Genomic DNA, 12,250 nt, shown 5'->3' on the forward strand with positions numbered 1-12,250 from the left:
GCTATCGCGCCCAACTACTTAAGGTATCTCATTATGTCCACAGACAAATCATCATGGAGGTTGATTGGCTCGGACCAGCATCCTTGCAAGGGAGATGATGAAGAGACTAAGCCCATATCCGTAAGTTCTGTGGAAGTGCTCAAACCCCAGGTATCTTAGGTTGCGCTTCTGTCGTCACTAGGTATATTGAGCCCATAAATTTTGATATATTGGTTATAAGTTTCAAGTTCAAGGTGAGCAATTATACCATTATCATCTTGAGTTGGAGTTTACGAGTAATCAGTCGCAGCTCAATCAGCGGCGTTGATATCGGCTTCACCTAATGTTGGAGAAGGGGATATAGCCGATATAACCGACTACGCACATCCTTCGGCTATTTGCCCCCTCTTACCTAGCCAGCCACAACATCGCCAGCTCGTCTTTGTCTGGATGACGTACCTGATTACTACCGGCCATACCTTCCATACCAGTCAATTATTGTTGAATGTTGTCTCGATCGGTTTAAAATCGAATTAATGACTTTTCGAGATTGAGGTTAAATTTCATCTGCAGTCTCATTGCACCATTGCAACATGGCATCTCGAAACCTGATGGTAACATTTTGGCGGCGCAATACAAATGTAGGCATCCTGTCTTCACACATAACAACACATATCGCTGACTTGTCTCCTAGCTGGTATCGAAGCAACAGCTCCGGCGGCTCACACTACATGAATACCAATCTCAGGACCTTTTGAAGGAGGTGAGATTTTGATTAAAAGTGGTGCCAGATAGCTGAAAATTAGGTCGCTAATGCTCTATTGTCAGTTCGGCATCCCAGTACCCCGAGGTCACCGCGCAAGAACACCGGCCGAAGCTGCAGTGATTGCCAAAGAGCTTGGTAATTGGTCCTCTGCTATACTTCCGAATAAATACTGACACATCTAGGAGGAGCCTGTGCTCTCAAATCACAAACATTGAGGGGTGACATCGACGATGGCACGTTTGACAACGGTTCAGGGGCCGGCACCCAACTGGTCAACGACGCAGAAAGTGCCGAAAAAGTTGCCAATCGCATGCTTGGTCACTTTTTGAAGACGGCTAAATCTTTGGGAAACGGAACTTTGATTAACAAACTTCATGTCACGGAAGCCGTAAATTCCGAGAAGAAGTGGTACTTGGCCATTACGTTCGATCGCGAGAACTACTGTCCAACGATCATCGCGTCCAAATTTGGCGGAGTCGCCATCGAAACAATAGCAGCACAACATCCAGACGATCTTCATACGTTCCAATTTGGATTCACGGAGGGCATCACATCCGGACTCGCTGACAAAGTCTCAAGATGTTTGGGAGCTTCAGCGAAGGAGACGGAGGATCTAGAAGACATTCTCGGCAGGCTTTACAAACTTTTCACGACCAAAGACGCAACTTTACTAGAGATCAAGACTCTAGCCAGCTCACCCCAAGGAGGGCTAACTTGCACGGACGCCAAGTTCTCCTTTGATGATGCCGCCGCCAAGCGGCAAAATTCTCTTTTTGCAGAGCGAGACACGGAGCACGAAATCCCAGAAGAAGTAGAGGCCGAGAGGTACGGGCTGGTCTATGTTCACATGGACGGTGATATTGGCAACGTGGTCAATGGTGCCGGTCTCGCAATGGCGACCAATGATGCCATTGCGCTGCACGGAGGCGCCAGTGCCAACTTTCTTGATGCGGGCGGGCAAGCGACGAAGGAGACCATGGTCAAGGCATTCGAGATTATTTTGAGGGACCAGAGGGTGAAGACGATACTCGTCAACATCTATGGCGGTAAGCTTGCCGTGCAAAGAATGGAGGAGGCTTGGTAGACGGTTCTCTAGTTAACAATCTCTTCGCAGGCATTACCAGAGGCGATATGATTGCAGAATCCATTCTTGGCGCAGCAAAAGAGCTGGGTCCGCTCAAGATTCCTATGGTGGTCCGACTTCAAGGTACCAACTCTGAGCTGGGATTGAAAATTGTAAGATATTTCCATACCAATCCGGTGCATTCTTCAATCATGTTGAGTTTGCTGACTGGAACTCACAGCTGGAGGAAGCGAATCTCGGATTGCACACGGAGGCGGATTTTGGGAAAGCAGCGCAAAAGGCAGTAGAGCTGGCGCGAGAAGCAAGGTCGGTGTCTTTGAATTCGTAGTTGACTTTTAATATCTGTAGCAGCTTACGATGGCTGTCACCAGCCAATAGAGTCTCGACATTTTCGCCAAAATATGTTGCTCAGGCAGCGGCCCCTTGCATCTTGAGACGCCCCGAGTTCACATCAGTTCAGTGTTGGTCTGTGGCCCCCGAATGTCATCTCCGACAGACATATGCAATTCAAAAGGGGATTTATGTTACATGTCATTTCTTTGTTGGTTGCTTCGTCGCGTTGGAGTTTGGGATCTAGGTAGACACGTCAGAGTTGTCGTGCCGCATTTTCTCTAGGCAACCAACAAGAACTGAGGGAGGTATTTGAAGAACACATTTTCCCTCCTGACTTCTCGAAACATCGATCTATCATAATATAATCCAACCACACCTCCATCATCTCTACGCCAAGATACGATGGCTGACTCAACTACAGCCCTGCCCGACGTAGATCCTGTCGCGCTCGCCGATTTTCACGAGACTCTCAAGAAGTCAAAGCGCATCGTTGCCGTCATCGGCGCAGGTCTTTCAGTATCTTCAGGCCTAGCCACCTTCAGAGGGGTCAACGGACTGTGGAGGAATCAGGACATAACGCAGGTCGCTTCGCCCGCAGGCTTCCGTCACGACCCGGGCCTCGTCTGGCAATTCTACACGTATCGCCGGCACGACGCCCTTCGTGCCAAGCCGAACCCCGCTCACTATGCCCTGGCCGAGCTCGCGCGGAAATTACCTGGTTTCGTCGCGCTGACGCAGAATGTCGATAACCTGAGCCCTCGGGCTCGTCATCCACCCAGCCAGCTGAAGGAGCTCCACGGCAACCTTTTCGCGTTGTCTTGCGTCGATATCATCGGGTGCGGGTACACCAAGCACGACAACTTTGAGGAACCTCTATCACCGGCACTCGATCCCTCAAAAGACGAGGAGAGCACCATCGGCAGCATTGATCCTGACAACAAGCCTCGTGCCAGCCCGGTTCTCTTGGCCGGTATCGCCCGAAAACACGCGCAGATCCTCGGGGACAAGTATGAGGGGAACAAACCAACCACGCGGGATCTGACCGCTTTGAAAGGCCCGGACGAACCGGCGCCCTCAAATCCCATCGCTGGTGTTCGGCTGTCATCGGGATTGGAGGAAAAGGACCTGCCACAATGCCCCAAGTGCAAGAAGAGCATCCTCCGCCCCGCCGTCGTCTGGTTCGGCGAGCCACTTCCGGTTGAGGTTGTCGAGGAGGCTCAGGCGCTTTTCGATGATCCCGAGCCCATCGACCTCTTCCTAACGATTGGGACTACCAGCAAGGTCTGGCCGGCTGCTGGGTATGCCGAGATGGCTCGCAAAAAGGGTGCGAGAGTTGCGGTCATCAACACGCGAGCTGAGGACGCTAGACATATTCGGCCGGATAAGGACTGGGTGTTTGTAGGGGATGCGGCAGTTGTCCTGCCAGAGTTACTGAAGCCAGTTATTGTGAATCATACGAGCAGGTCGAGAAGAAGTAGTGGAAGAGGTACATCGTCGCGGATCACCGCGGGATTGGGAAGAAGCTAGATGCAACTATTTACTCCTTGCCTTTACTTCTCGGCGATACTTCTCGGTGAGAAGCACTGGATCTGTAAATATGTAGCGATAGGTGCTATCCCCATACTAGCATCAGACATCGGTAACGTCATATTTGTGTAGGTAGAGTGTAATAAGGCGTCGTTGAAATCAAGCCGGCCTGCGTCATTTACTAAGGTATCTCACCATACCAGTGTTAGTATGTAGAGATTATATCCATAGAGCGTCCATGCCAGCGCATGTAACTTAGTACGCGGCCGAAATATCTGGGGGGCTTTCAACCCTCGGTCCATCCTTTAGAAACGAACTCTTGAGGCTTTTGTATCTGTTCTTATTCCTTGGAACCCGAGACTCGAGTCACCTTAGACTATGTGTGCCTTAAACGCCCACCTACCCTCGAAAATGGCTGCAAGTTTACTTGCATCGACTTTGGGACATCGCCCCGGAGAAATCTTTATGATTGAACAATACCACCAAGTTGAGAAGATTCCGCTGAGATATACAAGTCAAACCTTTCTGTTGAGTTAGGCTGCGGGGCTGGAGCATCATTTCAAAGTCACAAAGGCAGGATTCATCGTTCCCACTTTAGTCGTTCTATCGACTTCGTCTGCTAGGTGATGCAGCTTGAAAGTTATTCCCTTATATCAATTTCGATTGCCACTTAGTCATGATGGGGTTTTCCGCTTACTTGCTTACGTTTGAAGTTCCATAGACTTGACCTTAGCTGCGTTCACTACTGCAGGATAGAGCAGCTTATGCACCCTATCCAAAGCTATAGTTTCACAAAATGAGACTTTGATAACATCTGCCAGGCACTGTGCTAGCTCCTTGAGGCGTCGAGAGGCATCTTCCGATTGGATCTCGTCGTTTGAACCAGGGGAAGCCGCTAACTCGTTTGTCCGCGATTGATCATATTTTCTACCCGAGACTCACGGCCCTTTCAGCCCTTTCATCTTGAGCCGCATATGTCACACCGAGTTAATTTTCCATGGCGGACGGTGATCGTTTACATAACGTTTCACTCAGCTAGGTTATCATAAGTGCTGTGATTGAGCTTGATCCACGTGCGACAGGTCGAATGACGCTCAGCGAGTTGAGTGATGATACGATCGCTCAGGCCTCAGGGACTTGATGGAAGTTTTTCAATATTGGTACTGAGAAATTTAAGAGTTCTTCCTTACTTACCGTACATGTCTGCTACTCGTGGATATCATTGAAGCGGAAGATCCTCCGCATCCCGGTGGTCGCGCTCGGCGCACAACCCAGCCACATCACTAACACCTCCACGGCGGCATGACGGGGAAGCCGGAAATCTTTCTTAGTGAATGCATAATGACATGCTGGGCATTCCAAAAACAAAAGCTTCTCATTAACGCAATGATATTCCCTCATATCTCTTCCCTCCACAACGGACTTGAGACGGCTGCCGGCTTCTACCTCCCGTCCCGTCCTCGCATTTCCTAGCTTAGCCGTCATTCAGCGCGGTTCTGAAGTGGTTTAACCGATAGGCAGTGGCTTGTGACGATAAGGAGGGAGGAAGAAAATCTCTTTTTTTTGTGGAAGCTAATGCTGCCTCTCCCGCTTCCGTAGTGAGACCCTAAGCCTGCCAGACATGCCTCTCGAGTGAGACGTCAGAATTGAGTTGGCTGGGTGGTACGGTGGTTCCCGGACGACGAGCCTTTTTCGGACAGGTTATGGTGGTGTGCCACACGCGATTCAACGGGGGACAAGGGTGTCGATAGGTGGTGTCGTGCAGTAGAGGGAAGCTATCGACGCCGTTCCCACCCGTATCCCACGTTGTTGAAGTCGTAACGAGATTTTCGCGAGGGGCTGGCTAGGAAGAGTTCAGCTAAGTCGGGGTAAGAAGGTAACCTTGGAAAAGCCATCTTTTTCAAACGGGCGACGGGCTGATGACAGCATCGACCTAGAGCAAACTAGATATGCACAGTCTGAAGCGAAGATGAAAGCTGCGTTTGTGATTGGTGTGGAAACCACCAAGACCACCCATGCAGGAACGGGAAAACGGGGAATGCATGTGTGATCAAAGGCAGCGAAGGAGGAAGAAAGAAAAGAAGGATTCTCGGTTAGCGAGAGGGGATCCATGTCTTTGTCTTCCCTGCGTCCGTGGTCAAAGGGCTGGCCATCTGCCGTCGAGGGGGGGTTGCTTCGCCCGGCGCCACGTCTGGTTCGTTCATCGACCATGCTTTTATGATGGAATCGACTTGGATCTCCTCGCAAACTCGGTACATGTTGAGATGACCGCGATCGATATCTATGTTTTTGGGGCACCGGGGCCAACATCTCGGATATCGTAACACGACAGGCTTCTTTAGGCAAGCTGACACGAGGATCCTTGGACCTTGCGGGAGCCATGGCCAATTCCATGAGATGAGGGCATTGTCCTTCGGGTAATGTTGTAATTCAGACAAGTTATTGGAAACGCGCCCATAATTCCATCCCATACGAGAAAGTCATTGAGAATATCTGCCGTTGTCGCTGACTCGCAAGCAAGATCATCTCGTCATGTTTTTTCCCATGAATTCTATCATATTTACAAATTTAGCATCGCCCATTTGCATCATTTTGTTTGCGGGCATCCACTTTTACATACCACTAAAGCACGACGCAGCGCAGCTATCACACCTCCAGCTCATTTCTTAGCCGGTGTGCTTGACAGTGTCTGTTTCTCGCGACGTGGGAAAAAGTCTGGGCATTCTGATGTTTCCCTCGACTTCTGATCGCGTGGCAGCAGATGTGGCCACACCAGTATTTCTATCCTTTCCTCTTATGGGCACTCTAGGCTGTCCGTACCCCTGCCACAGCTGCACCGCGTCTGCACTGCGGTCGATAAGGTATGCAGCTTGCCATTCTGGTGGCCACAGTGGGAAGAAAAAAGCAAACAAAACCACCGCTTCGGGGGCTGTTGGGTGACCTGATGTGTCCCGCCCCAAAAAGAAACGAGCAGAGAAAGGTCTGTGGTCTGGGTTCTAGGTTCCAGTCCTCGGGCCGTTGGGAACTGGGGGAGAGAGGAGACCTCGAGAGTTCAAAAATGAAGCGTCTTGCTCTCATGGATTGGATGCTTGGACCTTTGAACGTTCGTCCCACCTCCGCTTCCCGCATAATCCACACGTAGTGTGGACGACAAGGTCAAGGTCTCCTTCCCATCGCAACCTACCGGGACGACAATATGGCGGCATCAGCACTGAAGACGCCGACGATGGGAGACAAGGTGGTGATATTTCCGCTGGAGGATCCGGGCCAGATTTCCGTGGTTGCGGTGTCTATCGTCTTCATCATCGTTCCGACGGTGATGGTGATCCTCCGCCTCATCGCCAGGCGCATGGCGCACAGAGAGATGGACTTGAGTGATTGGTCTATCATTGCTGCACTCGTAAGTTATTTATCATGCCAACAATGAGATTACCTTCCTGCGGGTTGAGATAGGGACTTCAACTCACTTCTCTCTGCCAGGTCTTCTCCAATGCCTTGCAAGCAGTCTCCATAGTCGGTGTCATGCAATGCGGTGTTGGCCTTCACAATGCTGTCATCATACCCAAGTATGGGGTTGGCCCAATCATCAAGTTTCTCAAAGTTCGTGGCACCTTCACATTCAAGACGCCTTTGTAGTTATTGACGCATCTCCCTCTAGGTCCTTGTCGCTCAACAGATCTTGTGGGCCATCAGCCTCGGCCTCTGCAAGATAGCCATCCTCCTCCTCTACTCCAAGCTCTTCAGCACCAGGTTCATGATCTTATCAGCACGAATACTGGCCGCCTTCACTATGATGTGGGTGGTAGTCACGGTGCTGATTGCCTTCTTCATCTGCATCCCTCTCTCGGACAACTGGCTCCTCGATCTCAAGAACCGGCACTGCGGGAATCAACCCGCGGCAGATGGGACGATGGGGGTATTGAACATGATTACCGATCTCATCGTCCTCGTCATGCCAGTTTCTCACTTGTGGGGTCTTCGGCTGGAGATGTACAAGAAGGTCGCTCTGATCATCACCTTCTCACTCGGAGTCTTGTAAGTTATGCCTCGACACCCGGAATATCATGATATGCTGACCGCGTTGGATAGCACCTGCATCGTCTCAGCTCTGCGCCTCTACTACCTTGCCAACCTCGTGTATCTCGACGTGACCTTCAACATCCCCAGCGCTCTCATCTTCAGCGCGCTGGAGCCCGGCGTTGGCATCACCCTCGCGTGCATCCCGTTCCTCCGACCTCTGCTTGGCCGCTCCCAGTACTCGAAAAAGGGTACTGCAAACTACTACAGCTCAAACGGGAAGTCCGACGGTGTCTCGAATAGGAGGAGCGAACGCCAGAGTGATGGGTTCGTTCTTGTAGACAACCTGTCGCAGCAGCATCTTCGGGAGGCCGAGCAGAGTGATTCAGCACCCGCTATCCCCGGCAAAGTCACGTATAGCATGGGTAGCAGCGTTCGAGATATAGATTAGTATGAGAACATTATAGATCAATCAAACTCCAATGTTCCCAACATGTCGTGATTTTGACATGGCATTCGGCAATCAAGAGTCCCCCCCGGTGGATAGGAACATGTCGTTACTTGGTCCACCGCTCCCACAAGCAACAGTCCTGCTCAATTCCTGGCTCTGATTCTCCCGTCACATATTCACAAGTTCCCTGTCCCCGCATACTGCTCACTCAATCAATCGAGACGGCTCGGTCACATCTTCTGGGAGCTTGCTCCATCGGCTCGTGTAGACCCGGCCATCTTTGATCACAGCCAAGACGTTCTTCTCCGGTTCATCCAGTATCGAGACGTCGTCCAATGGGTTCCCATTGAGAATCAGCAAGTCTGCCACGAACTTCTCCTTCACCTGCCCCAGCACATCCTGCTGTCGGAGCATCCTGGCGGCGTTGACTGTGGCAGATCGAAGTACGTGCTTGTTGCTGAGAGCCTGCTGGCGGATGCCAAACTCCCTGCTCTGCTCAGCCTGGAGGGGGCCGAGCAGATCTGATCCGTGGCAGATGGTGACGCCCGCTGCGGCGGCAATCTTCAACGACTCGAGGCCCCTTTTCAAGACCTCCTGATTCTTCTGCTGGTTTGCGGGGGGCAAGAATCCCTTGTACTTGTCGGATCCCATGGCGTCGTACGTAACCAGCGTAGGCGTCAGCCACACGGCGTTCTCAGCCATGAACTCTGCCGTCTCCTTGTCGATGAAATTGCCGTGCTCAATGCCCGTGACGCCGTTCTCGACCGCGTGACGGATCGCCCGCGGGGTATATGCGTGAGCCGTAACCCAAGTCCCGTAGCTCCGCGCGACCTCGCTGATGGCCTTGATCTCGTCCGCCGTAAACTGCGTATTCTCGATCCTATCAGTCGGCGACGCGACGCCGCCGCCGACCATAATCTTGATAAAGTCCGCCCCCGTCCTCAGCTGCTCCCTCGTCGCCCTGATACACTCCGGCACGCCGTCCACGACGTTGGAGAGACCCGACGTGCCTCCGCAGCAGAGCCCCGAGTGATCGTGGGCGCCTCTGCGATCGCCGTGGCCTCCCGTCTGCGAGAGAGCCTGGTTGGCGATGAACAAGCGGGGTCCCGGGAAGACGCCGTCCTGGATTGCTTCCTTTAGCGCGAGAGTTGCGCCGCCGGTATCGCGGACCGTGGTGAAGCCCTTGCTGAGGATGCGACCGCAGACGAACGATTGCCGCAGATGAGAGACGGTGGCATCCATGTCGAAGCCGCCGTTGAGGCCGGCCTCGCCGGGTACGGAGCTGACGTGGACATGGCAGTCGATAAGACCCGGAGAGAGGTATTTGCCCTGGAGATCAACTATAATGGCATCATTGCCTGTGCTATCGGCCGGGCTTCCACCGACGCTTTCAATCAAGCCATTGGAAATCTTGACAGACGTGTTCTTGATGACGCGACCTTTGGCGGTGTCTACGACGTTTGCGTTGATGAAAAGGTAGGTGTTTTGCTGAGGGAGCTTCCATGGCTTGATGAGCTTCTCCGGGATCGCATCCTCGGAGTCGGCCACCCACTGCCTCGGGGAAGTGCGCCGGGGAAGCTCCATGGCGGGGCCGGTGAGAGCGGGAGCTTTACGGAGGGTCATGCCGGCGACTGGATCGGGAGTAAGTTGGGTCACACTGTAGAGGCGAAGAGCAGAGTGAAGGTAGCAAGTCTCAATGGTTTAGTGACGATTCAACGACGAGAGTTGAGGGAAGTCGGGCGACAATGCCGTGGCCGATAAGCGCATCGGAGCAGTTTGCCGGTGCGGAGTCGGCGATGGATGACGGAAGCATCCCTGACTTATAGCGATCAGTGCACCGGAGTTTACCTTCCTGATACGGATGAAGGATTTCACCGATTGTTATATATTCTGTTACAGGATTATCACTTCGTTTTGCAAGATCGGGGAAGAAGGAGGCCTAGTTTCCGGTCACTTGAAGTCTATGGGACACAGAAGATGCAGCTCAACGCCCAGAGCAAACAGTTTGGTCCCAAAGTACGTGCCTACTCGATTGTTACAAAGCCCTCCCTTCACTCTCCCCCAAGCCGCACCACACGCGCAATCCAACTCGTTCTCTTCCACAACACGCCCTAAATGATGAAAAACTTGAAATATAAAATGCGATTGTGATTAATACGACGAAAAGACAAAAGAAATGCTCCTCGACGGGGAATTGAACCCCGGTCCCCTGCGAATCGTCGAAGTTCAATGACAAGCAGATATCCTCACCACTAGACTATCGGGGATTTGTAGATATCGAAAATAGCCACTCAACTTCTCAAGTATAATGTCCTCGAGAGGACTCCACAATACCACCACTGTAAAACCTCCGCCCATCGCATGATTCGACCATGATCTCATGAGAATTTGGTAAGGATTTCTTCCATTGTTAGCAGGGAATATTGAAGCAATTTCTTGGCAGGTTTGGGTGCTCCCACCTTGTAGAGTACTGCGAAGGCACCAATGTATGCCCGCGCGTCTCACCGAACAACGTAGGTAAGTATCGGATGGGAGGTTCTGGCGGTGGTAGCCTCGAGAAACTCAATTCGAGTCAACTCATTAGACGTTTGCAGATTCAGTAGAAGGATTCGCTTGTCGGACTTCTGACTACTACAACCACTACTATTGGGGGTTGGTCCCACGAAGACGCGTGGCTGAGACAGCAAGACGACGCGAGCGTCCCCGGAAAGGCCTCGAACGTTGGCTAGAATGCTGTCATATGAAGGTCCAGATTGACAGAGTAGCACACATGTCCGTAGGCGAAACATTCATGTATGTGAGAATAAACAGGATGCTGACTACTGCGATGCTGTGACCGAGGTTGAGGTTGGCCGTTCTGAAATGAGGGGTTCTCTCACCGAGTCACCACCTTACACTGCCTTACGTGCGGATACTATGTGATTGACATGCTCTTTCTGCCACATGGGAACACCTCTGATGAGTGCATTGCAGTGAAAAGCCAATGATGAATGGCCAGGTTACGAAGGAAAAAAGGTCTTCGCAGAAGTGTCTCAGCCCTCCACGCTTGGTCCTTCAGAGACTCGTGGGCGTGTGGAGGTGGCTTCCAGAGTACGAGACGAGGCTTCCACACTTACACGAATCTAGTATCTCGCGACTGGATGAATCTAGAGAAAATTTCCTCCTGCAAAGTGCAGATTTGAGGAAAGCAGCCGTCCGAAAGAACTCAGAATTCTGCAAATTTGATCGGATTATTGCTGCCTTTTGCAACTCTCAAGTACAGTAGAGGAAATCGGTACTAATTCAGGAACCTTGCCAAGCTGGCCACCCCTAAAAATCAAGACGGTATAACCAACGAAGGTGTCTCAGCAGATGCCCCCTCCCATGTTCCCCCACGCTTCAGTCCCGTCCCTCGGCCGAGTTGCCTACTATTTGAGGGCCCCATGAACGAGCTTCGGCACCGCCAGCATCTCTATTTCCCATTCAGGCAATTCATTGTGCATGATCGATCTTTGCAGTGCAATCTGCCTCGTGATAAATCTCAGCTCAGCCCTATGTGTGTCAGCAGAGGCAACCCTGGGGCACAACAGAATACACTGGGTGCCTGGCCCTGTCATCCGTCAGACTGAGTTGTTTTCGCCCCCACGCCCGAGTCTACGGAGAGTGAGTAAGACGCTTAAATCAGCCTCCTTAAGAGACGCTTGCTCTTGAGAAACGAATCAAGAGGCGCAATTGGCCAGGTCGCCTCGGTTGTGCCTCTGCGACGTACAATTTCCTATTCGGGAAACTGCTCTCTTTTCTCTTGGCCCTCAGCCTGCGGTTCAACGTAGATTTGCCTAAAACGGCAATCGACACTCAAGATTATATCCTCACCAGCTTAGCAATACCATTCTCGCCACAAGACAGGGTGCATTGTCGAATACAATGTTGCAGAAGAACCACCTCAGGCTGAACTAAAATTCAGGAATGAGAATCATCCACTTTTGCGGCGCGGTTCCGGTGCAGAATTGCTAGCTCACTATTGTGATTCGCTCTTGATTTACTGTTCATCTCGAAGATGAATCCAAATGTTCTGACGATGTACCAAGCCAAGAGTCTAGCCTCGACAACTGAC

At 51.7% G+C, this 12,250-nt stretch overlaps 4 protein-coding genes and 1 non-coding gene across 5 annotated transcripts; 3 read left to right on the forward strand and 2 right to left on the reverse strand.

The window, feature by feature from the left end:
• Nucleotides 1-93: 93 nt before the first annotated feature.
• On the forward strand, nt 94-2,361 carry BDP81DRAFT_63353 (uncharacterized protein). The gene is made up of 7 exons (XM_060596084.1): nt 94-233; nt 284-620; nt 674-742; nt 808-880; nt 928-1,791; nt 1,842-1,981; nt 2,050-2,361. Exons 2-7 carry the CDS (start codon nt 573-575, stop codon nt 2,155-2,157), a joined length of 1,302 nt encoding a protein of 433 aa, XP_060442534.1. The 5' UTR covers nt 94-233; nt 284-572; the 3' UTR covers nt 2,158-2,361.
• Nucleotides 2,362-2,564: 203 nt separating this feature from the next.
• BDP81DRAFT_463049 (DHS-like NAD/FAD-binding domain-containing protein) lies at nt 2,565-3,943 on the forward strand (the record flags this gene model as incomplete). The annotated part of the gene is made up of 2 exons (XM_060593968.1): nt 2,565-3,608; nt 3,899-3,943. The coding sequence occupies 2 exons, from the start codon at nt 2,565-2,567 to the stop codon at nt 3,941-3,943; spliced, it is 1,089 nt and encodes a 362-aa protein (XP_060442535.1).
• A 2,942-nt stretch (nt 3,944-6,885) lies between these two features.
• BDP81DRAFT_396654 (uncharacterized protein) lies at nt 6,886-8,157 on the forward strand (the record flags this gene model as incomplete). Its single annotated transcript, XM_060588217.1, has 4 exons — nt 6,886-7,089; nt 7,170-7,289; nt 7,348-7,724; nt 7,779-8,157. 4 exons carry the CDS (start codon nt 6,886-6,888, stop codon nt 8,155-8,157), a joined length of 1,080 nt encoding a protein of 359 aa, XP_060442536.1.
• Nucleotides 8,158-8,361: 204 nt separating this feature from the next.
• BDP81DRAFT_463051 (amidohydrolase) lies at nt 8,362-9,780 on the reverse strand (the record flags this gene model as incomplete). Its single annotated transcript, XM_060593969.1, has 1 exon — nt 8,362-9,780. One exon carries the CDS (start codon nt 9,778-9,780, stop codon nt 8,362-8,364), a length of 1,419 nt encoding a protein of 472 aa, XP_060442537.1.
• A 556-nt stretch (nt 9,781-10,336) lies between these two features.
• BDP81DRAFT_t242 lies at nt 10,337-10,424 on the reverse strand. Its single transcript has one exon. It is a non-coding gene; the product is annotated as a tRNA-Asp (tRNA).
• Between the last annotated feature and the right edge of the window lie 1,826 nt (nt 10,425-12,250).

This window comes from Colletotrichum phormii (assembly GCF_030913505.1).
Source record: "Colletotrichum phormii strain CBS 102054 chromosome Unknown BDP81scaffold_16, whole genome shotgun sequence".
In the NCBI taxonomy this organism is placed as follows: Eukaryota; Fungi; Ascomycota; class Sordariomycetes; order Glomerellales; family Glomerellaceae; genus Colletotrichum; species Colletotrichum phormii.